Source organism: Chiloscyllium plagiosum, unplaced genomic scaffold (genome assembly GCF_037043375.1).
Source record: "Chiloscyllium plagiosum isolate Xiang-an unplaced genomic scaffold, Cpla_swu_hap1 HiC_scaffold_20, whole genome shotgun sequence".
Lineage (NCBI taxonomy): Eukaryota > Metazoa > Chordata > Chondrichthyes > Orectolobiformes > Hemiscylliidae > Chiloscyllium > Chiloscyllium plagiosum.
The window spans coordinates 41,900,080-41,926,918 of NW_028270158.1; the positions used below are offsets into that span (position 1 = coordinate 41,900,080).

General features: G+C 49.7%; 1 protein-coding gene across 4 annotated transcripts in view; it reads left to right on the forward strand.

Annotated features, from left to right (window-relative positions):
• Positions 1-1,368: 1,368 nt before the first annotated feature.
• Positions 1,369-26,839, forward strand: part of telo2 (TEL2, telomere maintenance 2, homolog (S. cerevisiae)) — a 36,975-nt gene continuing 11,504 nt past the window's right edge. The window contains exons 1-17 of one of the 4 annotated variants that reach the window (XM_043711496.2): positions 1,369-1,452; positions 2,117-2,461; positions 4,485-4,762; positions 5,747-5,815; positions 13,671-13,818; positions 15,920-16,022; positions 16,291-16,359; positions 16,671-16,812; positions 20,535-20,671; positions 22,173-22,261; positions 22,772-22,891; positions 23,169-23,257; positions 23,507-23,598; positions 24,225-24,341; positions 24,887-24,958; positions 25,072-25,248; positions 25,774-25,865. In XM_043711496.2, coding sequence (XP_043567431.2) covers positions 2,130-2,461; positions 4,485-4,762; positions 5,747-5,815; positions 13,671-13,818; positions 15,920-16,022; positions 16,291-16,359; positions 16,671-16,812; positions 20,535-20,671; positions 22,173-22,261; positions 22,772-22,891; positions 23,169-23,257; positions 23,507-23,598; positions 24,225-24,341; positions 24,887-24,958; positions 25,072-25,248; positions 25,774-25,865 — 2,126 coding nt within the window. In that variant the 5' untranslated portion in view covers positions 1,369-1,452; positions 2,117-2,129. Of the gene's footprint in view, positions 1,453-1,507; positions 1,600-1,776; positions 2,462-4,484; positions 4,763-5,746; positions 5,816-13,670; positions 13,819-15,919; positions 16,023-16,290; positions 16,360-16,670; positions 16,813-20,534; positions 20,672-22,172; positions 22,262-22,771; positions 22,892-23,168; positions 23,258-23,506; positions 23,599-24,224; positions 24,342-24,886; positions 24,959-25,071; positions 25,249-25,773; positions 25,866-26,839 lie in introns of those variants that run through there. The other 3 variants (XM_043711494.2, XM_087997868.1, XM_087997867.1) reach the window with 3 other exon arrangements.

Below are 26,839 nucleotides of genomic sequence, written 5' to 3' on the forward strand. Positions count from 1 at the left end.
AAAAATAAGTGCTAAGCAACTTTGACAATACTGGTATTTCCGATGTTTTGTTTAAGTGTTGTATGCCCAGTTTCAGCCAGTTTCCTCACATTGTCACTATCCAAGCTTATCAATCTATAACCATCCACTAGACAGCGGCCAGCACACTTTCTCGAACCTTTTGGGTTTGTCTTAGAAAATCATAGAGATGTATAGCACAGAAAAAGAGCCTTCGGTCCAATTCGTCCATGCCGGCCAGATATCCTAAATTAAGCCAGTACCATTTACCAGCACGTGGCCCATATTCCTCCAAACCCTTCCTATTCATATACCCATCCAGATGCCTTTTAAATGTTGTAACTGTACCATATTCTCCACTGCTTCCTCTGGCAACTTATTCCATACACACACGACCCTCTGCATGAAAGAGTTGCCCCTTAGGTCCCTTTTAAATGTTTCTCTTCTCACCCTAAACCTATGCCCTCTAGTTCTGGACTCCCCCATCCCAAGATAAAAACCTTGTCTAGTTACCCTATCCATGCCCCTCATGATTTTATAAATCTCCTATAAGGTCACCACTAGCCTCTGATGCCCCAGGGAAAACAGCCCCAGCCTATTCAGCCTCTCCCTATACCTCAACCCTGGCAACTTCTATAAATCTTTTCTGAACCGTTTCAAATTTCACAACACCCTTCTCATAGACGGTGCTTGAAGAAGCAGCGCTCTGAAAGCTCGTGCTTCCAACAAACCTGTTGGACTATAACCTGGTGTTGAGTAATTTGTAACTTTGTACACCCCAGTCCAAATTATGTTCACATCCAAGGTTATTTGTGTAAATTATGACAAGCAGTGGACCCAACACTGATCTTTGTGGCAGATCACTGGTCACAGGCCTCCAGTCTGAAAAACAACCCTCCATCACCTATAGTCTTCCACCTTTGAGCCAATTATGTATCCATATGGCTAGTTCTCCCTCGTTTCCGTGTACGCTGTAACAATTCTGTGATCTCCGCGATTCATCAAACTTTCCTAACATATTGAGCATTTTTCTTTATTTTCTTATCCACTGTATTTTTCTTTTATAGGAAGTACCACAATTAATTTCCCTATACCAAGTTGGCACCCGAAGAAGGATCGAGGCTCCGAAAAGCTTGTGTTTTCGAATGAACATGTTGGACTATAAACGGGTGTCGTATGTTTTATTTGACCTTGTCCAACTGAGGAGCTCCACAAGGTGGCGCCTGGCAGCGATCCCGGTCTCCTGTACAAAGATGGCACCGGGTTTGCACTTATGGGTCTCCTGCACAGAGATGGCGTCCCATACCCACGTGCTATTCCCCAGTCATAGATGCCAACCGAGAAGTAAGATGATTCGGAGATGTCTAGTTCCAGCTAGCAGATTCGACACAAATTTGAACGTCTCCCCCGAAATAAATGAAATAAACAAAATCATGCCTTCAGTTCTAGCCTCAGGTATGGGCGCGAGATACAGATCGGCGGTTGTGGGTAAATATACGGTCCGGATGTGCTGAGATTGAATATGATGAATCTTTGGAGGTTTTAGGTAAATATGTTTCAACTGGGAGAACAGAAGGCGTGACGTAGTTGAGAGGTTTTGAGGTAATTTCTAATTGGAGTTTTTAATGTTGTTATACAGCGTGGATTTATAATTAAACGGTTTGTTTTCTCGAGCCTTTGCTGCAGATTCACGTCTGATCCAGGAGGGTGAGAGTCACAGACACAGCCTGGAACCTGCTCTGACCCTGATCCAGCTCTGTATGTTTCCAGTAGACCATGCCTTGTCGTCCTGTGTTTAGGTTCATTCTTCTTAGCGTTATACAAGGAATTATAGACCATGGCAAAACTTGTTGTTTTACCACCACCAAATTGTGACCTGAAGCGAAAAACAAACACGACACCTGCTTTCGTTTTGTGTTTTTTTTGCCAGCTTTTCTTAGTTATTATGCCGAGTAACAATGACAGTCCTATTCAAGGGCTTGTCTCTTTGTAGTGACTTTGAATGTTGTTGTTTATCAGACAGAATTTCTGGAGTTCAGGAAATTAGGATGATATTTCAGGAGTTCAAGGTTTTACCTAAACTTGCAACTTGTTTTTATTTTGTACCTGATTTTCTCAGGATCTTCACAGCCATGGAGCCCGAAATTCTTGAAGTACATTGCCTCATCAAACAAGCAATCAGTACCCTATCTTCCTCCAGGGACGGAGCAGAAATCATACGCACCTTACAGTCTGTGAAGCAGAACCTAAGGGGACCTGAAACTGCCAATCCCTCACCACAGAAGAAAGAATTTTTAAAAACACACTACTCTCACTTCCTGCAAGTCCTAACTAATAATCTGAGTGTTGATTGGCTGCAGTTGCTGCCTGTTAACCAGGAAAAAGAATTATTGGATGACTTCTTTCTGAATGGCCCACCCCATGAAGCATTCTTGGTGCTGCTGGACACTATCACGGCAACAAGGTAATTTCACATCATGGTGGACACATTATCTTCAGTGATGCATTCTGTGCAGTATTTTCACTGGCAGTGGTGGCGGTGTAAAATACTATTGTAAAACAAGACCACACTTAAAGTTTCAGTCTCCCCAAATGAACAACAATTAGCACTGCTGCCTCACAGCGCCAGAGACCTGGGTTCAATTCCCACCTCAGGCGACTGACTGTGTGGAGTTTGCACATTCTCCCCGTATCTGCGTGGGTTTCCTCCGGGTGCTCTGGTTTCCTCCCACAGTCCAAAGATGTGCAGCTTAGGTGAATTGGCCATGCTAAATTGCCCGTAGTGTTAGGTAAGGGGTAAATGTAGGGGTATGGGTGGGTTGCGCTTCAGCGGGTCGCTGTGGACTTGTTGGACCGAAGGGCCTGTTTCCACACTGTAATGTAATCTAAAAAAAAACATTTTTCAGGACTTTTTAAAAATTTGTTCATGGAATGTGGTTGTCACTGGCTAGGTCTGCATTTTATTGCTCAACCCTAATTGCAATGAGGGCAATTAAGAGTCACCCTCACTGTGAGTTAAGGGGTGTTGTGCTGGAAAAGCACAAGTGGTCAGGCAGCATCTGAGGAGCAGGAGAATTGATATTTTGAGCGTAAGCTCTTCATTAGGAATGAGGGGGTGGCCCAAGGGGGTTGAGAGATAAATGGGAGGGGGTGGGGCTGGGGGTGGGGCTGGGGGAAGGTAGCTGGGAATGCGATAGGTAGACAAAGTTGGGGGTGAAGGTGCTAGGTTGAAGAAGAGGTTGGAGCAGATAGCTGGGAAGGAAGAGGGCAGTGACGAGTTGGAAGGTTGGAAGTGGGATAAGGTGGGGGGAGGAGAAATGAGAAAACTGGTGAAATCCACATAGATCCCATATGGTTGGAAGGTCCCAAGGTGGAAGATGAGGCGTTCTTCCTCCAGGTGTCAGGTGGTAAAGGTTTAGTGGTGGAGGAGGCCCATGACCTGCATGGCCTGGGCAGAGTTGGGGGTGGGGTGGGGTCGGGTCGGGTCGGGTCGCAGGGCTACGGGGATGTTTGGTGCATGTGTCCCAGAGATGTTCCCTGAAGCATTCTGCAAGTAGGCGTCCTGTCTCCCCATTGTAGAGGAAACCACCTCAAAAGCATTGGATACAATAGATGATATGTTTGTAAGTGCAGGTAAATCTCTGACAGATGTGGAAGGCTCCTTTAGGGCCTTTGCCGGAGGTAAGGGGGAGGTGTGGGCACAGGTTTTGCAATTCTTGTGGTTGCAGGGGAAGGTGCTAAGAGGGGAGGTGGGTTGGTGGGGGGCATGGACCTAACAAGGGAATCACGGAGGGAATGGTCTTTATGGAACGCAGATAGGGGTGGGAGGGAAATATATCTCTGGTGGTGGGGTCTGTTTGTAGGTGATGGAAATGGCAGACGAAATGCTATGTAGGTGGGGTGTAAGGTCAGGATTGGGGGGGCGGGAGGGGGTTCAGTCCTTGTTGCAGTTGGAGGGGTGAGGTTCAAGGGCGGAGGTGCGGGAAGTGGATGAGATGTGCTGAAGGGTATCATCAACCATATGGGAATCTGTGAATTGTAAGTCACACCGGATAAAGACAGCAAATAGCCTTCCCGGACCGACGTTGGTGATCCAGATGAGTTTTCTTGTAATGACAATCAACAGTGTTTACATGCTCACTATCATCAGGGTGTGTTTTGAACACTTGTCCCCAGCACATTAGCTTGTTTACTTTCTGGATTACTAGTCCAATGACGGTAACACTATGCCCCCACCTTCTCCTAAATACTAATATACTGTTAAGGATGTCCAGTAAGTATGAACTAATTCCTGGAACCCTTGTAAATATTGATGCTCTCTGCCCATGCGGGCACAGTCCTATCTGTAAATATGCTTCCACTCCTGAAATGTTTGCTATGTGGGAGCTGGTGCCAGGATGCTCTCTGTTGAGTTGGTTTTGTGTATGGGATGGGGGCTGGGTCACATAGATGTTTTGAACCTGTTGTGGTGTGGTCTCATGTCACAGACCAAGCTTACGACAGGAGCGATGTGTGGCAATTCTGGAACAGTTCCTGCAGGAGGATCGGATGGCCCAGCTGATTGAGGAGATTTGTCTCGAATACACCTCACCTCACATGTCCAGTCTGCAAGAGACACTGTTGAATAAAGTTTCTGCATTGCCAGATCACATGGCAAACAAATTGGAAAAGGACAACAGAGCAATATTCTACCCTGAGAACTATTACCCGCTGTTAGGACAAGAGATGGTACTGGTGTTGGAAAGAATTTATGAGCAATTGAAAGGTAAGAAAACTAAGGTGTGATGTTATGGAAAGTAAATCATCTTTAGCAACCATAAGAGGCCTCTTTAAAGGCCATCCACCTCCTTAAATGTTTACTTCATAATGTGGATGATGTACAAAATGCCCAACAGCACACAGCTCCTTCAGCAGCACCCTCCAAATTCTCTGCCAAGTTGATGGATAAGAACACCAAACACATTGGAACACCACCATCTGCAAGTTCCCCTCAAAATTAGGCATCACCCTGACTAGATAAGTCTAATGTTGTTGTGGTTATTGCTTTACTTCTAATCTCTGAATTACTAAATGCCATTAGTCTAACACTGGTGATGTTAATTGACAGGGTGTATCATCCCAGGTTACGAGAAAATTCTCACATTCTTGGGATCTTCTGTTTTACATGAGAAGGTAGAAAGGGTCTCCATTTAATGTGTCATCCCAAAAATAATACCTCTTATTGGATACACATCTCTGCAAGAGCAACACTTTCTGTCCTTCATACAATGCAGCACCCTGTCAGTATAATTCCTCTGGTGGTGACACGCTGTCTCTCTCAGCACTTATCCCCTCTGACAGTGCAGTCCTTTTTCAGCACCTGCCCCCTCCGACAGTGTGGTGCTGTCTCAACCCTGACCCCATGCTACAGCATGGTGATTTAGTACTCATCTCTAGAAGGGGTCTTGAACCCACAAACATCTGACTCTGATCCGAGAGTTACCCACAGGTTTTTCAAATGTGACAGGGCTGCAGAGAGTTTTAACATGCACTACTTACAATCAGCTCGCAGCAATAAATTCTGCCTCCCAAACGTGTGGTTTGAAGAAATCTTTAGAGTGTGGTGTTACATAATGTACTGATGGACACTGGATGTGGCAATAGTTCAGACACAGCATCAAATAGATTGGCTTTAGTTTGCTTTGAGTTGTATATAGTAAAGGAGTAAATAATTGGAGTTATGCCCTAACTATCCTCCACTCTGTTACAGGTGGAATGGACAGTTCTCTCTTCTTCGTGTCTCAACTTCTGGGGAAGGTCTGCATGCAAGGACACACTGGTAAGTGTTTGACTCCTCAACATTACTTCACAATGTATGATCTCTAAACTTAACGCAACATTTGGTTAATGACTCCTGAAAAGGCAGGATGGTTAAGTCAATATTTTGAGAAGCAGTTTGGCTGGTATTTACTACTGTAGCAGCCCAATTGGAGCCAGTCCATATATGGAAACCATTCCAGAGTAGGTGCTGGATACCCCAAAGGAGGACTTAAACCTGGAACTCTCCCAGTGTTGATGATTCAATATTTTTTTGACCAGTATATATACCTTATACTGTGACTCTGAACATCAGCCCTGGGTTAGTTCCTGGACTGGCTGGTCTCTGCCAAGGTTCACTTTGGGAGCTACAGTGCTCCTGGATTAGTCAAAGTTCACACAAATGATTGCTATCTTGTGATCCTTGGTGAAAGTATGTAATTAAATGAAGATAGAATCAGTCCTTTCTGTGAAATCTTTCACAGTCAGACAGTGTTCCAAAGCTATTTATGATGAGCAGAGGCTAAAAATTAAAATATTTTCTGGATACTGTACCTCAGAAAGAGGCACAGCCTTCAAGAGAACAACAGGCAATAATACAAAGCAACTGCGGTAGTAAAAGCTGGCAATACTTTCAGCACAGGATTTGGATAAGAACTTTCACACAACACCATCGGAGTGCATGTGGAAAAATTATCAAACACTGAAATTCACAACTGATCTTGGAGGAACTGTTGGGCGAAGTTCACAGCACAGAGTCAGATAAGTTAATTGTTTGTAAGTGTGGCCCACAGAGAATCTGCAGTAGGGAGTAGAGTGGGTTCTTTCTTGATTATATGTTTTTTGGAGACATGTCTCTTGATTAAACTTAAAATATAAGCCATAACTTTTAATTTAACCTGGGGTAGTGTTTGTAGAGGAATAAGACAGTGTTATTTTCTGGGTCTGTAGATTGTGAAGGAGCAAAAATGCCCTTTAATAAAGTGATATGTACTTCTTGTCAGATGTGGGAGTTTAAAGAGAATTTAACGGTTCCTGTGGATTGTATCTATCATAAATGCTGTAGGCTGCGAATCTTATCAGATTGAATGGATCGGTTGGAGAGACAGTTAGAAGCAATGAGGAATTTGCAACAGCAACAGTGTGTGATGGATGGCAGTTATAGGAAGGGGGGAAAGTCTCAGATACAGTCACATAGATGGGTTAACTCCAGGAAAGGTAAGAGAGGTAGGCAGCTAGTGCAGGAGTCTTTTGTGGATATACCCATTTCAAACAGGTATGCTGTTTTGGAAAATGTAGGGAGTGATGGATTCTCAGGGGAACGTAGCATGAGCAGCCAAGTTTCTGGTACTGAGACTGGCTCTAATGCAACAAGGGGTATATTGGGTTCCAAGAGATCAATTGTGTTAGGGGATTCTCTAGTCTGAGGTACAGACAGACGTTTCTGTGGCCAGCAGCGAAAAATCAGAATGGTGTTGCCTCCCTCGTGCCAGGATCAAGGATGTCTCAGAGATGGTGCAGAATATTCTCACGGGGGAGAGGGGCCAGCAAGAGATCATTGTCCACATTGGAACCAATGATATAGGATGGAAAAGGTTGAGATTCTGAAGGGAGATTACAGGGAGTTAGGCAGAAATTTAAAAAGGAGGTCCTCGAGAATAATAATATCTGGATTACTCCCGGTGCTACGAGCTAGTGAGGGCAGGAATAGGAGGATAGAGCAGATGAATGCATGGTTGAGGAGCTGGTGTATGGGAGAAGGATTCACATTTGGATCATTGGAATCTCTTTTGGGGTAGAAGTGACCTGTACAAGAAGGACAGTTTGCACCTAAATTGGAAGGGGACTAATATACTGGCAGGGAGATTTGCTAGGGCTGCTCGGGAGGATTTAAACTAGTAAGGTGGGGGGTAGGGTGGGACCCAGGGAGATAGTGAGGAAAGAGATCAATCTGAGACTGGTACAGTTGAGAAAAGAAGCGAGTCAAACAGTCAGGATAGTCAGGGACAAGGTAGAACTAATAAATTAAACTGCATTTATTTCAATGCAAGGGGCCTAACAGGGAAGGCAGATGAACTCAGGGCATGGTTAGGAACATGGGACTGGGATATCATAGCAATTACAGAAACATGGCTCAGGGATGGGCAGGACTGGCAGCTTAATGTTCCAGGATACAAATGCTACAGGAAGGATAGAAAGGGAGGCAAGAGAGGAGGGGGAGTGGCATTTTTGATAAGGGATAGCATTACAGCTGTGCTGAGGGAGTATATTCCCGGAAATACATCCAGGGAAGTTATTTGGGTTCAACTGAGAAATAAGAAAGGGATGATCACCTTATTGGGATTGTATTATAGACCCTCTAATAGTCAGGGGGAAATTAAGAAACAAACTTGTAAGGAGATCTCGGCTATCTATAAGAATAATAGGGTGGTTATGGTAGGGGATTTTAACTTTCCAAACATTGACTGGGACTGCCATAGTGTTAAAGGTTTAGATGGAGAGGAATTTCTGAAGTGTGTACAAGACAATTTTCTGATTCAGTATGTGGATGTACCTACTAGAGAAGGTGCAAAACTTGACCTACTCTTGGGAAATAAGGCAGCACAGGTGACTGAGGTGTCAGTGGGGGAGCACTTTGGGGCCAGTGACCATAATTCTATTAGATTTAAAATCGTGATGGATAAGGATAGACCAGATCGAAAAGTTGAAGTTCTAAATTGGAGAAAGGCCAATTTTGACGGTATTAGGCAAGAACGTTTGAAAGCTGATTGGGGACAGATGTTCGCAGGTAAAGGGACGGTAGGAAAATGGGATGCCTTCAGAAATGAGATAACAAGAATCCAGAGAAAGTATATTCCTGTTAGGGTGAAAGGAAAGGCTGGTAGTTATAGGGAATGCTGGATGACTAAAGAAATTGGGGGTTTCGTTAAGAAAAAGAAGGAAGCATATGTCAGGTATAGACAGGATAGATCAAGTGAATCCTTAGAGTATAAAGGAAGTAGGTGCATACTTAAGAGGGAAATCAGGAGGACAAAAAGGGGACATGAGATAGCATTGGTAAATAGAATTAAGGAGAATCCAAAGTGTTTTTACAAATACATAAAGGACAAATACATAAAAGACAAGATCTGAGGAGCATAAGTTGGGAGCATAGGCTGTCAAGGAAGGATGTCATTGAAATGTGGAACTTTTTCAAGGAACAGATATGACGTGTCCTTGATATGTATGTACCTGTCAGGCAGGAAAGAGATGGTCATGTGAGGGAACCTTGGTTGACGAGGGAGGTTGAATGTCTTGTAAAGAGGAAGAAGGAGGCTTACGTAAGGTTGAGGAAACCAGGTTCAGACAGAGAGTTGGAGGGATACAGGATAGCCAGGAGGGAGCTGAAGAAAGGGATTAGGAGAGCAAAGAGAGAGCATGAAAAATCTTTGGCAGGTAGGATCAAGGATAACCCCAAGGCCTTTTCTGCGTATGTGAGAAACATGAGAATGACAAGAACGAGGGTAGGTCCGATCAAGGACAGTAGTGGGAGATTGTGTACTGAGTCGGAAGAGATAGGAGAGGTCTTGAATGAATACTTTTCTTCAGTATTTACAAATGAGAGGGACTGTATTGTTGAAGAGGAGGGTATCAAACGGACTGATAAGCTAGAGGCGATACTTGTTAGGAAGGAAGATGTGTTGGGCATTTTGAAAAACTTGAGGATAGACAAGTCCCCCGGGCCTGACGGGATATATCCTAGGATTATGTGGGAAGCAAGAGAGGAAATTGCAGAACCGTTGGCAATGATCTTTTCGTCTTCACTGTCAACGGGGGTGGTACCAGGGGACTGGAGAATGGCGAATGTTGTGCCCCTGTTCAAAAAAGGGAATAGGGATAACCCTGAGAATTACAGGCCAGTTAGTCTTACTTCGCTGGTAGGCAAAGTAATGGAAAGGGTACTGAGGGATAGGATTTATGAGTATCTGGAAAGACACTGCTTGATTAGGGACAGCCAGCACGGATTTGTGAGGGGTAGGTCTTGCCTTACAAGTCTTATTGAATTCTTTGAGGAGGTGACCAAGCATATGGATGAGGGTAGAGCAGTGGATGTAGTGTACATGGATTTTAGTAAGGCACTTGATAAGGTTCCCCATGGTAGGCTTATGCGGAAAGTCAGGAGGCATGGGATAGAGGGAAATTTGGCCAGTTGGATAGAAAACTGGCTAATCGGTCGAAGTCAGAGAGTGGTGGTAGATGGTAAATATTCAGCCCAGTTACAAGTGGAGTTCCGCAGGGATCAGTTCTGGGTCCTCTGCTGTTTGTAATTTTTATTAATGACTTGGAAGAGGGAGTCGAAGAGTGGGTCAGTAAATTTGCAGATGATACGAAGATTGGTGGAGTTGTGGATAGTGAGGAGGGCTGTTGTCGACTGCAAAGGGACTTAGATATGATGCAAAGCTGGGCTGAGGAGTGGCAGATGGAGTTCAATCCTGTCAAGTGTGAGGTTGTCCACTTTGGAAGGACAAATAAGAATGCGGAATACAGGGTTAATGGTAGGGTTCTTAGTAAGGTGGAGGAACAGAGGGATCTTGGGGTCTATGTTCATAGATCTATGAAAGTTGCCACTCAGGTGGATAGAGCTTGTAAGAAGGCCTATAGTGTATTGGCGTTCATTAGCAGAGGGATTGAATTCAAGAGTCGTGAAGTGATGTTGCAGCTATACAGGACCTTGGTTAGGCCACATTTGGAGTACTGTGTGCAGTTCTGGTCGCCTCTCTTTAGGAAAGATGTGGAAGCTTTGGAGAGGGTGCAGGGGAGATTTACCAGGATGTTGCCTGGAATGGAGAATAGGTCGTACGAGGATAGGTTGAGAGTGCTAGGCGTTTTCTCATTGGAACGGCGAAGGATGAGGGGTGACTTGATAGAGATTTATAAGATGATCAGGGGAATAAATAGGGTAGACAGTCAGAGACTTTTTCCCCGGGTACAACAGAGTGTTACAAGGGGACATAAATTTAAGGTGAAGGGTGGAAGGTATAGGGGGGATGTCAGGGGTAGGTTCTTTACCCAGAGAGTGGTGGGGGCATGGAATGCGCTGCCTGTGGGAGTGGCAGAGTCAGAATCATTGGCGACCTTTAAGTGGCAATTGGATAGGTACATGGATAGGTGTTTAAGCTAGGACAAATGTTCGGCACAACATCGTGGGCCGAAGGGCCTGTTCTGTGCTGTATTGTTCTATGTTCTATGACAAAAGGGTAACTAGGGAGAAAATAGGGTCTCTCAAAGGTCAGCAAGGCAGCCTTTGTGTGGAGCCACAGAAAATGGGGGAGATACTAAATGAGTATTTTGCATCAGTATTTACTGTGGAAAAGGATATGGAAGATATAGACTGTAGGGAAATAGATGGTGACATCTTGAAAAATGTCCATATTACAGAGGAGAAATTACTGGATGTCTTGAAACGGGTAAAGGTGGATAAATCTCCAGGACCTGATCAGGTGTACCCTTGAACTCTGTGGGAAGCTAGAGAAGTAATTGCTGGGCCTTTTGCTGAGATATTTGTATCATCGATAGTCACAGGTGAGGTGCCGGGAGATTGGAGGTTGGCTAATGTGGTGCCACTGTTTAAGAAGGGCAGTAAAGACAAGCCAGGGAACTATAGACCAGTGACGTTGGTGATGGGCAAGTTGTTGGAGGGAATCCTGAGGGACAAGATGTACATGTATTTAGAAAGGCAAGGACTGACATGGGGTAGTCAACTTGGCTTTGTGCATAGGGAATCATGTCTCACAAACTTGATTGAGTTTTTTGAGGAAGTAACAAAGAGGATTGATGAGGGCAGAGCAGTAGATGTGATCTGTATGGACTTCAGTAAAGCGTTCGACAAGGTTCCCCATGGGAAACTGATTAGCAAGGTTAGACCTCATGGAATACAGGGAGAACTAGCCATTTGGATACAGGTGGAGGTTTGTTTTTCAGACTGGAGGCCTGTGACCAGTGGTGTGCCACAAGGGTCGGTGCTGGGTCCTCTACTTTTTGTCATTTACATAAATGATTTGGATGCGAGCATAAGAGGTACAGTTTGCAGATGACACCAAAATTGGAGGTGTAGTGGACAGCGAAGAGGGTTACCTCAAATTACAACAGGATCTTGACCAGATGGGCCAATGGGCTGAGAAGAGGCAGATGGAGAGTTTAATTCAGGCGACTGACTGTGCAAGCTCCACACATTCTCATCGTGTCTGCGTGGGTTTCCTCCGGGTGCTCCAGTTTCCTCCCACAGTCCAAAAATGAGCAGGTTAGGTGAATTGGCCATGATAATTTGCCCGTAGTGTTAGGTGCAGGGGTAAATGTAGGGGAATGGGTCTGGGTGGGTGCTCTTCGACGGGTTGGTGTGGACTTGTTGGGCCGAAGGGCCTGTTTCCACAGTGTAAGTAATCTAATCTAATCTAATCTAATAAATGCGAGGTGCTGCATTTTGGGAGAGCAAATCTAAGCAGGACTTATACACTTAATGGTAAGGTCCTAGGGAGTGTTGCTGAACAAAGAGACCTTGGAGTGCAGGTTCATAGCTCCTTGAAAGTGGAGTCGCAGGTAGATAGGATAGTGAAGAAAGCGTTTGGTATGCTTTCCTTTATTGGTCAGAGTATTGAGTAGGGGAGTTGGGAGTTCATGTTGCGGCTATACAGGACATTGGTTAGGCCACTGTTGGAATATTACATGCAATTCTGGTCTCCTTCCTATCAGAAAGATGTTGTGAAATGTGAAAGAGTTCAGAAAAGATTTATAAGGATGTTGCCAGGGTTGGAGGATTTGAGCTATGGGGAGAGATTGAATAGGTTAGTGCTGTTTTCCCTGGAGCATCGGAGGCTGAGGAGTGACCTTAAACAGGTTTACAAAATTATGAGGGGCATGGGTAGGGTAAATAGGCAAAGTCTTTTCCCTGGGGTCGGGGATTCCAGAACTAGAGGGCATAGGTTTAGGGTGAGAGGGCAAAGATATAAAAGAGACCTACGGGACAATGTTTTCACGCAGAGAGTGGTACATGTATGGAATGAGCTGCCAGAGGATGTGGTGGAGGCTAGTACAATTGCAACATTTAAGAGGCATTTGGATGGGTGTATGAATAGGAAGGGTTTGGAGGGATATGGGCCAGGTGCTGGCAGGTGGGACTAGATTGGGTTGGGATATCTGGTCGGCATAAACGGGTTGGACCGAAGGGTCTGTTTCCATGCTGTACATCTCTATGACTCTATAACACCTAAGACAGAAGCACTGGGGAGGAATATCAGATCACTTCCCTGTTTAGCAATTTTTGGGTTTTGCAGTGGGTGAGGACAGTTGGGCCATTGACTTTCCAAAAGAATCAGCTCAGGGAAGGTTTGATTAAGGTCTTTTAGGTTATCCAAGAATTAAGTTTAATTCATGTAAATAGGCAGGTAGTGATGGCTAGGGCTGGTTAATACATTACAAAAGAATGTATTGGCAGAAGTTAGATCATAATATTTTTCACAGAAACCCAGGAACATGAGAAAATTTGAAGAGTGATTTGATGGAGTTGTATACAATTACAAAGGAGCAGATAGAAACTGTTTCCTCTGAGGGGAGTCCAGAATTAGGAACATGTCATCTTAAAGTTCAGCAAGTTGCTGGGCTGTGAAATCACAAAGTTGTTTTCACTAATGGATATCTGGAACTTGTCTCTTTAAAGCCGTGATGGAGGTTTGATTTTTGAAGTGTTGTCTAGTGAAGGGAAGTACAGCAGTCCTTGGTGATGTCTGTATTTGAATTGTGTGATTATAAAACTCTAACTTGAATTAACACAGACAATTTAGTCTATTCATCTTATCCTTTACTATCATTTGCTTACTTACTGGTTTAATTGACTCTTTCAGATGCGGTTCTACGTGTATTAGTGCCAAGACTCACTATTCTTACGCAATCGGATTGTATTTGGCAGCGAATCAGTTGGCGATTAGTGGAGAATGTGCCTGAACGTTGGATGGAGAACGTAGTTTCGGGTTTTGTCCGGTTATCAGCAGGGTAAATGTGGACTTCATAGAACATTGATCAGAGATCCTGAGAGTAGACCAACTGAACTAGCTTTCCCAACTTAAATACAACAATTACAAGCAGTTTGCTACAAACCAACTTTCAGCCATGGCTCAGTGGCAACTCTGACATCATTGACACCACATGGTTACAAGAGCCATTGTGGAGAATTCAGCCTGAAATGCTCACTGTAGTACAAAGATAGTGCTACACTGTCGGAGGGGCAGTACTGGGGCGGCGCCGCACTGTTGGAGGAGCGGTATTGGGGCAGCACCACACTGTCAGAGGAGCGGTACTGGGGCAGCACCGCAATGTCGGCGGGGCAATATGGTGGGGGTGGGGTGGGGAGTGGCAAATCACTGTCAGAGGGACAGTACTGAGGCGGTGCTACACTGTCAGAGGGGTAGTACTGGGACGGTACCGCACTGTCAGAGGGGCAGTCCTGGGGTGGCGCCGCACTGTCACAGGGGAAGTACTGGGGTGGTGCCACACTGTCAGAGGGGAAGTACTGGGGTGGTGCCACACTGTCGGAGGAGCGGTACTGGGGCGGGGCCGCACTGTCGGAGGAGCGGTATTGGGGCAGCACCACACTGTCAGAGGAGCGGTACTGGGGCAGCACCGCAATGTCGGCGGGGCAATATGGTGGGGGTGGGGTGGGGAGTGGCAAATCACTGTCAGAGGGACAGTACTGAGGCGGTGCTACACTGTCAGAGGGGTAGTACTGGGACGGTACCGCACTGTCAGAGGGGCAGTCCTGGGGTGGCGCCGCACTGTCACAGGGGAAGTACTGGGGTGGTGCCACACTGTCAGAGGGGAAGTACTGGGGTGGTGCCACACTGTCGGAGGAGCGGTACTGGGGCGGGGCCGCACTGTCGGAGGGGCGGTACTGGGACGGTGCCACACTGTCGGAGGGGCGGTACTGAGACGGTGCCACACTGTCGGAGGGGCAGTACGGGGATGGTACCGCACTGTCAGAGGGGCTGTACGGGGATGGTACCGCACTGTCGGAGGGGCAGTACTGGGGCGGTGCCACACTGTCGGAGGGGCAGTACTGGGACGGTACCGCACTGTCGGAGGGGCAGTACTGGGGCGGTGCCGCACTGTCGGAGGGGCGATACTGGGACGGTACCACACTGTCAGAGGGGCAGTACTGGGGTGGCGCCACACTGTCAGAGGGGCAGTACTGGGGTGGCACCACACTGTCGGAGGGGCAGTACTGGGGTGGTGCCACACTGTCGGAGGGGAGGTACTGGGGCGGGGCCACAGCGTGGGGGGGGCGGTACTTGGGCGGTGCCACACTGTCGGAGGGGTGGTACGGGGGCGGTGCCGCACTGTTGGAGGAGAGGTACTGGGACGGTACCGCACTGTCAGAGGGGCAGTACTGGGGCGGTGCCACACTGTCGGAGGGGCGGTACTGGGACGGTACCACACTGTCAGAGGGGCAGTACTGGGGCGGTGCCACACTGTCAGAGGGGCGGTACTGGGACGGTACCACACTGTCAGAGGGGCAGTACTGGGATGGTGCCACACTCTCGGAGGGGTGGTACTGGGGCGGTGCCGCACTGTTGGAGGAGAGGTACTGGGGCGGGGTCGCACTGTCAGAGGGGAGGTACTGGGCCGGGGCCACAGCGTAGGGGGGGCGGTACTTGGGCGCGCCACATTGTCGGAGGGGTGGTACTGGGGCGCGCCACACTGTCGGAGGGGTGGTACTGGGGTGGTGCCGTACTGTCGGAGGGGCTGAACGTTGGGTGAGCTGTTGATCCAAGGTCCCATCTTCCTTCTAAGTTAGATACACAAGATCCTATACAACTGGTCATTATACATTGCTTAATGGGACTGCAGAGCTGAAAACGCAGCAGTTCAGGCAGCATCCAAGGAGCAGGCGAATCGACGTTTCGGGCATAAGCCTGAAGAAGAGCTTATGCCCGAAACATCGATTCTCCTGCTCCTTGGATGCTGCCTGACCTGCAGCGCTTTTCCAGCAACACATTTTTCAGCCCTGATCTCCAGCATCTGCAGTCCTCACTTTCTCCTCCTTAATGGGAATGCACACTTGTAATTTGTTTTTAAACTTCTACTTTTTGTCTGGTAGGCCGAATGTGCTCTCAAGGTTGCTAGGCAACATCGTGCTGAAGAACAAGAAGGCCAATTTTGTTCTAACTCACAAATTCCTACTCTTGCAGTATCAGCTCAAGGTGTGTACTGACTCGGGAACAAAGGAGAGCATCAACATAATGTGTATGAGAGGAGAGAGTTTGGGGGGTAATATGTCAGGTGATAACAGGGATTGAAACTTTATACGTCCACACCATGACATTTTTCGTTTCGGTGTGAGGGAAGTTGGTTTGTATTGAAGACATTGAAATTTATAGGGTGGAGGATGGACGGAGGAGTTTCTGCAGGGGCAGTGTTTACTGTTACTGTCTCGGAGCATGTCTGATATTATCTCTGTGATTGGTGCAGACATCTGTGTTACAAAACTTGCTGGGATATCTGGCCGGTGAGAAGTCTCGAGGCTGCTTATTGATTGAGGTGAGTGGAGGCAAAGGTATTACACAGCCTTTCTGGGTAGTGGGTTTCTGATTGTTGGGATGGTTGCAGTATCTTGGGGCATCATGGAGAATCTCTGGATCAAAACAGTGGTAATCCTGTCATCTTGAATCTTTAGCCATTGGTGAGGTGGAGAGAGAAGCATGGAGTGTAGTTCGTATTCGCAGCAGCAGCTCCCCTGTTTGATGTACATTCTGGAGCTGAGACAGTAGCTCCTAAGTCCCAACATTATAATGAAGCATAGGAATTACATAAGCTCCTTGAACTGGCCTTGGGTTTTATGTCTTTGCCAGGTGCTTAAGAAGTTGTTGGAGACTTGGAGTAACAGCAGTGCTCTGAGACACACCCCTATAGAACAACAGCTCTACATCAGCAAAGCCATTGTCATCATCATTGCAGAACTCTCAGACTCGGAGATACAGGAACACAAAACAGGTTTGTGTGGACGAGGGACAGCAGTAGGAGTGAGACAATCTGTGGGTGCATGTCGGCCCACGGGAGCGTGTCGGCCCACGGGAGCGTGGCTGAGCGTGTCGGCCCGCGGGAGCGTGGCTGAGCGTGTTGGCCCGTGGGAGCGTGTTGGCCCGCGGGAGCGTGGCTGAGCGTGTTGGCCCACGGGTGCGTGTCGGCCTACGGGAGCATGGCTGAGCGTGTCGGCCCACGGGAGCGTGTCGGCCCGCGGGAGCATGGCTGAGCGTGTCTGCCCACTGGAGCGTGTCGGCCTACGGGAGCATGGCAGAGCGTGTCGGCCTGCGGGAGCGTGTCGGCCTGCGGGAGCGTGTCGGCCTGCGGGAGCGTGTCGGCCTGCGGGAGCGTGGCTGAGCGTGTCGGTCCACGGGAGCATGTCGGCCTACGGGAGCATGGCTGAGCGTGTCGGCCCGCGGGAGCGTGTCGGCCTACGGGAGCGTGGCTGAGCGTGTCGGCCCACGGGAGCGTGTCGGCCTACGGGAGCATGGCTGAGCGTGTCGGCCCGCGGGAGCGTGTCGGCCCGCGGGAGCGTGTCGGCCTACAGGAGCGAGGCTGAGCGTTTCGGCCTACGGGAGTGTGTCGGCCCGCGGGAGCATGGCTGACCGTGTCGGCCCGCGGGAGCGTGGCTGAGCGTGTTGGCCCGTGGGAGCGTGTTGGCCCGCGGGAGCGTGGCTGAGCGTGTTGGCCCACGGGTGCGTGTCGGCCTACGGGAGCATGGCTGAGCGTGTCGGCCCACGGGAGCGTGTCGGCCCGCGGGAGCATGGCTGAGCGTGTCTGCCCACTGGAGCGTGTCGGCCTACGGGAGCATGGCAGAGCGTGTCGGCCTGCGGGAGCGTGTCGGCCTGCGGGAGCGTGTCGGCCTGCGGGAGCGTGTCGGCCTACGGGAGCGTGGCTGAGCGTGTCGGCCCACGGGAGCGTGTTGGCCTACGGGAGCATGGCTGAGCGTGTCTGCCCACGGGAGCGCGTCGGCCCGCGGGAGCGTGGCTGAGCGCGTCGGCCCGCGGGAGCGTGGCTGAGCGCGTCGGCCCGCGGGAGCGTGGCTGAGCGCGTCGGCCCGCGGGAGCGTGGCTGAGCGCGTCGGCCCGCGGGAGCGTGGCTGAGCGCGTCGGCCCGCGGGAGCGTGGCTGAGCGCGTCGGCCCGCGGGAGCGTGGCTGAGCGCGTCGGCCCGCGGGAGCGTGGCTGAGCGTGTCGGCCCGCGGGAGCGCGTCGGCCTGCAGGAGCGTGGCTGAGCGTGTCGGCCTGCGGGAGCGTGGCTGAGCGCGTCGGCCTGCGGGAGCGTGGCTGAGCGCGTCGGCCCGCGGGAGCGTGGCTGAGCGCGTCGGCCCGCGGGAGCGTGGCTGAGCGCGTCGGCCCGCGGGAGCGTGTCGGCCCGCGGGAGCGTGGCTGAGCGTGTCGGCCCGCGGGAGCGTGGCTGAGCGTGTCGGCCCGCGGGAGCGTGGCTGAGCGTGTCGGCCCGCGGGAGCGTGGCTGAGCGTGTCGGCCCGCGGGAGCGTGGCTGAGCGTCTCGGCCCGCGGGAGCGTGGTTGAGCGTGTCGGCCCACTGGAGCGTGGCTGAGCGTGTCGGCCTACGGTAGCATGTCGGCCCACGGGAGCGTGGCTGAGCGTGTCGGTCCACGGCAGCGTGGCTGAGCGTGTCGGCCCACGGCAGCGTGGCTGAGCGTGTCGGCCCGCGGAAGCGTGGCTGAGCATGTCGGCCGACTGGAGCGTGGCTGAGCGTGTCGGCCTACGGTAGCATGTCGGCCCACGGGAGCGTGGCTGAGCGTGTCGGCCCACGGCAGCGTGGCTGAGCGTGTCGGCCCGCGGAAGCGTGGCTGAGCGTGTCGGCCCGCGGGAGCGTGGCTGAGCGTGTCGGCCCGCGGGAGCGTGGCTGAGCGTGTCGGCCCGCGGGAGCGTGGCTGAGCGTGTCGGCCCGCAGGAGCCTGGCTGAGCGTGTCGGCCCGCGGGAGCCTGGCTGAGCGTGTCAGCCTACGGGCGCATGTCGGCCCGCGGGAGCGAGGCTGAGCGTGTCGGCCCGCGGGAGCGTGGCTGAGCGTGTCGGCCCGCGGGAGCGTGTCGGCCCGCGGGAGCGTGGCTGAGCGTGCCGGCCCGCGGGAGCGTGGCTGAGCGTGCCGGCCCGCGGGAGCGTGGCTGAGCGTGCCGGCCCGCGGGAGCGTGGCTGAGCGTGTCGGCCCGCGGGAGCGTGGCTGAGCGTGTCGGCCTATGGTAGCATGTCGGCCCGCGGGAGCGTGGCTGAGCGTGCCGGCCCGCGGGAGCGTGGCTGAGCGTGTCGGCCCGCGGGAGCGCGTCGGCCCGCGGGAGCGTGGCTGAGCGCGTCGGCCCGCGGGAGCGTGGCTGAGCGCGTCGGCCCGCGGGAGCGTGGCTGAGCGCGTCGGCCCGCGGGAGCGTGTCGGCCCGCGGGAGCGTGGCTGAGCGTGTCGGCCCGCGGGAGCGTGGCTGAGCGTGTCGGCCCGCGGGAGCGTGGCTGAGCGTGTCGGCCCGCGGGAGCGTGGCTGAGCGTGTCGGCCCGCGGGAGCGTGGCTGAGCGTCTCGGCCCGCGGGAGCGTGGCTGAGCGTCTCGGCCCGCGGGAGCGTGGCTGAGCGTCTCGGCCCGCGGGAGCGTGGCTGAGCGTGTCGGCCCGCTGGAGCGTGGCTGAGCGTGTCGGCCTATGGTAGCATGTCGGCCCACGGGAGCGTGGCTGAGCGTGTCGGCCCGCGGCAGCGTGGCTGAGCGTGTCGGCCCGCGGCAGCGTGGCTGAGCGTGTCGGCCCGCGGCAGCGTGGCTGAGCGTGTCGGCCCGCGGCAGCGTGGCTGAGCGTGTCGGCCCGCGGAAGCGTGGCTGAGCGTGTCGGCCCGCGGAAGCGTGGCTGAGCGTGTCGGCCCGCGGGAGCCTGGCTGAGCGTGTCGGCCCGCGGGAGCCTGGCTGAGCGTGTCGGCCCGCGTCGGCCTAAGGGAGCGTGTCGGCCCGCTGGAGCGTGGCTGAGCGTGTCGGCCCGCAGGAGCATGTTGGCCCACGGGAGCGTGTCGGCCCGAGGGAGCGTGGCTGAGCGTGTCGGCCCGCGGGAGCGTGGCTGAGCATGTTGGCCCACGGGAGCGTGTCGGTCTACGGGAGCGTGGCTGAGCGTGTCGGCCCGCGGGAGCGTGGCTGAGTGTGTCGGCCCGCGGGAGCGTGGCTGAGCATGTCGGCCCACGGGAGCGTGTCGGCCCGCGGGAGCGTGGCTTAGCATGTCGGCCCGCGGGAGCGTGTTGGCCTACGGGAGCATGGCTGAGCGTGTCGGCCCGCGGGAGCGTGGCTGAGCGTGTCGGCCCGCGGGAGCGTGGCTGAGCGTGTCGGCCCGCGGGAGCGTGGCTGAGCATGTCAGCCCACGGGAGCGTGTCGGCGTACGGGAGCGTGGCTGAGCGTGTCGGCCCACGGGAGCGTGGCTGAGCATGTCGGCCCCCGGTGGTGTGGCTGAGCGTGTCAGCCTTGAGTGCATGTTAGCCCACAGGAGTGTGCATGGGTGTCTTGGTGTATATTTGCGTGTTAATGTCTTTGTATACTTCATCAGACTGTTACTAGGGATGAGATTTTATGGTGGTATTTGGATTGTGGGAGTTAAGTGTTGAGGTTGGTCATGTGAGAGGTTGACGTGACAGAGGGGACGGATGGGGCAGTGTGAGCAGGTGATGTATTAATCAGTGTATCATGTTCTCTGGTGCTGTGTGTTTGTAGAGCTTCTCTCTGGGATGATGGCTGGGGTGGAGTGTCATCTGGACAGCAATATAGCCCGTGTTCGGCAGCTGGGGATGGCTGTTGCGGAATGCCTCAGTGCAAGGGTGAACTCTGGGGATCACAGGCTCAAGTTCGAGGTAGGTCTCTCAAAGCTGTGGATACATAGAGCGGGCTGTGTATGTGGAGAACTTGTGCTACAGGGTTGGTGAGGTTTAACATATTGCCCCATAATCTCTCCACACTGTAAGACTAAAACCAACGTACCTTGCACTTGACCCATTTGCCTCACTTAGGCTATATTGAGAGAGTGAGCGATCAGAGGAGTTTCAGAAATGAAGTTTCTGAATTTGAACCTACACAGTACATTCTGCTAAAGGAAAACTGTGTAGAATTTATAAAATGCCTTATCAGTGAATGCTCCTCATTTTAATAATTCAAGAGAGGTGGGCAAAGAGCAAAAGGCTAACAGTTCTGGTGAAGGATTCTGTCACCATATTTGAATATAAGTAACACGTCATCAAAGAAGCAGCACTCCTTGCGGTGCAGCAGTGAGGTGTCAGCCTGGATTATTCTGAGATAATGCTCAAATCCATTGTCCTAAGCTCTCTGCCTCTCTCTACAAAGATTTCAGTGAGTCCCTCTCTCACTGCACACCCCAGGTACCTCTTTCCACCTATCACATTTCCAACTCCCCTCCTCCAAGTCCCTCCTCCCTACCTTTTATCTTCTCCTGCTGAACACTCTCTGCTCATTCCTGAAGAAGGGCCTGTGCCCGAAACGTCGAATCTCCTGTTCCCTGGATGCTGCCTGACCTGCTGTGCTGTTCCAGCAATAAAGTTTCAACTTTGATCTCCAGCATCTGCAGACCTCACTTTCTCCTCGAAGATTTCAACCTACTGCGAATCCTCTTACAAGGATGCCTTCCTTGAAGAAGCTCTCTGCCTCTCTCTACAAAGATTTCAGTGAGTCCCTCTCTCACTGCACACCCCAGGTACCTCTTTCCACCTATCACATTTCCAACTCCCCTCCTCCAAGTCCCTCCTCCCTACCTTTTATCTTCTCCTGCTGAACACTCTCTGCTCATTCCTGAAGAAGGGCCTGTGCCCGAAACGTCGAATCTCCTGTTCCCTGGATGCTGCCTGACCTGCTGTGCTGTTCCAGCAATAAAGTTTCAACTTTGATCTCCAGCATCTGCAGACCTCACTTTCTCCTCTGATTCAACAGCTAACTTACAAACTCCATACAGACAGTGGGACTTCTGCCACATTGCAGAGACTGAGAAATTGGATCACTGCACACTGGCAATTGATCCAGGTTAATTACAAGGTCACTTAGCTCTCATCTAAATACCAGGAGATTGGTATACTTCTCTTGAGTGTGTGTGTACACCTGACATTGATCATTCGGAAGAATAGTAACTGGACCTGAAATGTTAACTCTGATTTTTCCACAGATGCTGCCGGACCTGCTGAGATTCTCCAGCAATTTCTGTTTTTGTTTCAAATTTCCAGCATCCACCGTTGTTTTGGTTTTTGACACTGATCAAGCTCATAATCACTAACTAAGCTCTAGCATGAATTTTAATCATCACACCTTTGTCTCTATAGTGGTGCATGATAGTTTTATTCTGTCCTTCAGTACGCAGAAGATGATGAGTTGAGGGAGCTAAAGTCACTGTCCAACCCGAAGCAGCTTTCAAGCTGGGAGGCCCCTCCGCAGCAGCACAAGTAAGTGAACTGTCGATGTTCAAAACATATTCACCCTACAAAATACAAACAAAAGTACTGCAAATGTACAGCTTCTCATTCACTGCATCTCCAGTTAACGTTAGCTGTGTAACATTTCCTCAGGCTGCTGATAAACCTGCCTGTCTGTTGACGTTCTGTTTGAGTTGTTGTTGTCTCTGAAGTGCAGTGTTTCTGCAATCAGTGATCATTTAACACCCTGAGTATTAAATGTTAAATGAGAGGAGGGGTGCAGATGTAAACTAGTCCAGAACTTGATTATTCAAAGTGGAAACAATCCATTAAATTTTGCTTGTTACTCCGCACACTCTTACCATTTTTTTGGCAGTCACAGTCTTTGAATCCTCTGGTGAGAATTTACCCATTTCCTCCACAATTTTGAAGCCAAGTTCTTACACTTTCACCTAAGGCACCTACTCATGAGTAAGAAACTCAATTCAGTGGGCAGATTCAAGGGTACCAGGACCTAAATGAATTTTCATTTATTTCTAGAGATGAAAGCTCACAGCTGGAGAGTGGACAGAGCTTGGCGGAGACCAGTCTGAATCCGGTGGAGAGCAGACAGAACTCGCAGGAGGTACCGGACTCTGAGTCGGCGTCTGAACTTGACAGGTCAGTAAATCCAGTTTTCATCTCTTTCCAGACTCAGCCATTGTCTTTTTCTTATCTTAACTAAAGAAGGTTACATTCTTGCCTCCTCAGGCTGGACATTTTAATTTTTAAACTTCATCCTAGAAGGAGTAAAGTGCTTAAAGGAGCTCTGTACTGTTATTAAAGTGAATGGCTATCTCTATCCACCTCTCCTTCTGTCCGTTTCCTGGCCTATCTCCTCCTTCCCATCTCACCCCACCATTACTCCAACTGCTCACGTCTGACTCTTTATTTGCAGTGATGATGAACTGATTCCGTATGACCTATCGATTGACACTGAGCTGCAAAGGAATCGGGCCCCAGTCTACATCAGTGACAGTGTAGAAGGTAACCTGATACCCAGAGAAGGAGGTTACTGAGTGACGTACTGTGTCTGTCGTTGGGCACACTGAGTGCCTGTGTGTAAAGGGTCACTGAGTGACCAATCTGATGGGTTTGATCCCCCCTTCCATTTTTGACAACAGATTCTTGATGCTGCTTTTCCACCAATTAAATGGTATTGTCAGATTACTGTATGTTTTCTCCATTAACGTCTTATTCATTTAGCCTGCGCACTGATTTCTGATTGTTTTGCAGTCCTGATGACATCTGCAGATCCAGAACAAATTGAAATAACTTTGAAGGTTGTGGAAAACTTGATTAGAAAAAATCCAACTGCGAGTAGAGAGGTGAGGAAGAGTTTGGTGTCGGGGAGAAAGAAGGGGAGTGGTGATGATAGGATTTGATACCAAAATTATGAAAGCTTCTGATTATGAAATGTGGGGGTGGTACCTTACACTGATGGACACCTTGATCAGAAGCTGTGAAATTGGGCTTCACACCAAACACTTGAACACAAAACCAGTCTAATAATAGAAGAAATGTACTATCGCAGGGTCAGCGCTGCAGAAGTCATTCACAGCCCAAGGTTCAGTACAACAGGATTGCTGTCTTTTGGACAGTCATTTCTGAGGAACTGCCACATTGTCAGAAAGGAGAACTTTAATGTGGAGAGCCAATATTAAGGAATGCTATACATTTGGGGGTCAGTACTGAGGGAACACTACCCTTTGGAGATCAGTACTGAGGAAATGCTGCTGTATTGGAGGTGCATTAAGCTGTGGCCCTGTTTGTCTGTTCCGATAGTTGGTATGGATTTTAAATAGCACTGTTTGAAAAGCAGGAAAATCTGGTGTCACAGTCAACATTGTACATCCATCTGTTTATGCAGTATTCGGGATTTTTCTGCCTAAGATAGTTTGGAAAAACTCATTCGACTCAGTTTGTCAGTACTATTTGTTATTCTTTTCCGCAGATCAGTGTGCAGTTAACAAAGGTTCTTCTCCACCTTGAGGACAAGTTTAACATCTCTGGGTTCATGGGATTGCGACAGGGAGGGTTGGTGGCAATCACTGTCACTGACACAATTCCTGTAAGTACAGGGGAAGCTACTGGAGAAGAAGCACAGTCTGTTCATTCCAGGGGTCCAGGGAAGTTACTGCACTAAACATATAATTAACATGTATTATAATCAATTACTCAGTGTTCTCACTCTACTTAGACCCCACCTGAGCTAAAATTGGTCTACTATTCCATTGCTTTGCGTCGCTTCATTCTCATTGACCTTAAACTTTTTACATTTTCCACTGCTTGACCTACCTGTAACCTTTTTGGTTCGGGATTCTGACACTGTATTTCCTCCCATTGTGTAACCAGGAGAGTCTTCATCTACCTGGACTCCAGCCCTCCTAACGACCATGAGCCCTACCCCAATACCCTAGTCCCATCCCACTCGCTGGAGTCCACCATTTACTATGGGCCTCAATCTTCCTGCTGTCTCCCTGCTCCAAGCAATACCACCATCATCATTCTGGATCTGTCTCCTACCCACTCCCTCCCAGCTTGATAGGCAGTTTGTTCAGAGTCAGACCTTTCCCGTATGGAATGAGTATTTCATCTTTTTTACCTCTATTGCAGGTCACTCAGTATCTTACCACAGAATTCTATGCTGTGAATTATAGCCTGACTCAACGTCTGGACATCCTAGATGTGAGTGTTTAACTTCCTCCTTCACAAGTTAGTACTTTAAATTAGTTTCGTGCATTGTTGGGAATTTTCTCCTGGTTCAACAACGTTTCGAAGAGTGTTTTGTCTTTCCTTAGGTCTTAGCACTGGCTGCCCAGGAGCTATCCCAGCCTGACAGCAGCCAAAGAGCAACCAATGAGTGCCCCTCCATTCAGCTCTTGAAATCGGAAACTTCTGGTGCATACAACCCCAGCCAGCAATGGAAGAAAATCATTGAGAAAAGGATAGAAAATAAGACCCGGCGCTTTACCAGAGTAAGCTCAGGGCTGGACTGGATTTAGAGTAGATGTTGGGCTGGGCTGAGTAAAGACTGACGGGGACTGTGCATTGAGGGATTGAGAGCAGGGCCTGAGAGCGCTGCTCACTGTTTGACTGGATGCATTTAACTGTGGATCTATCAACATGTTTGCTGGGCCTGCAAAATGGAATGTTACAAGCCTGGGACAAGGCTGGAGGGCTTCTGAAATCAGAGGGCATACAGAACTCATAGTATTAGGTCTGACTCAGCCTTTGTCTAACTTGGAGCAAATAAAAGGATGTTCAAGAGCCTGTCTCTCTCTCTCTCTCTCTCTCTCTCTCTCTGACAAGTGGCAAATCCATCCTTTCCTCCCTAATTGTCTGTCTGTCTGTGTGTGTGTGTGTCTCTCTCTCTCTCTCTCTCTCTGTCTTTCCCCTTCTCCCTCCCTTCCCTTCTCTCCCTATCCCTTCTGCTCTGACACCAATTTAAATGGGATTTCCTGCTCTTGTATGATTGGTGAGATAATTGTTCATTTTCTCAGGGAGCATCAAGACCAGAACCCGAGGCTGTTCCCAATAGGCTGAGTCCAGTAGCCGGATATTTCTTCTTCCCTCTGATCAGGAACTATGACAGGTAATATATCTCAGTCTGTGAAGCTTTACAAGAATTTGTCTCTCCTTCGATTAATCATGGAAACCCCAAATTGACCAGCCTTTCCAAAATCAGTTTGTTGCAGCCTCCACAAAAGGACAATAATAAGTTTAATTCCTCAAGTATTTAAAACAAATGACACCTGCAAGTATTTTATGCCAAACTACAAAAGTGGCGTCAATCTGCCATTCTTGTGGCACAGCAGTAGTGTCCCCACCTTTGGACCAGGATGCCCATGTTCAAGTCTCACCTCCTCTAGAGGTGCATCGTAACATCTCTGAAAAGCAGCAGTTCCAGACAGCAGGCTGGAGGGGTCATAATTCCCGACTGGCTTTCCCTTTTCCACGGCTACCTTCGTGCTTGGATGTCCCTGGAAAAGGAGCATGTGGTATCCATTAATAGTCTAAATATCTTTAGAGAGAGGTGGGCACTATAGAGATGGAGTGCCTTATTTCCCCTTTCAACTCCATTTGATTTAATCCTTTGCCTTTCTTCCTCACCTTTGGTGATATTATGCAGGTCATTCTGCTATAACACGACAATTGCGTTACTGTGCAAACACATGCTATACAAAATTGTTGTACCCATTCACCAGAAAGGTCACACTGTTCAAACATCGTTCACAATTCATCAATCCTGTTACAGCCAATTTGCGTTGATAAAATGTGCGTTATACCAGAGCGACCTGTACTCCCCCTGAGGAGCTTTGCAAGTAAATTGATAATAATTTGAAACACTGGTGATTTAGTGGTGAAAGATGTAGGAGAAAAAACAAGTAACGAGGGTGATGCAATAAAAAACAGTTCAGCTGTGTCTGGAAATATTTCTGGATATCAAAAAAAAATCAAGAGAAAGAGCGAGAAGCCTGAATGGAAGTAGGTTCTGAGGAAGAAAATTGCAGATTATGAGGTTGAGGAGAGGACTCTCTGTCAGTCCTGATTGGTCAGTGCTCCAGC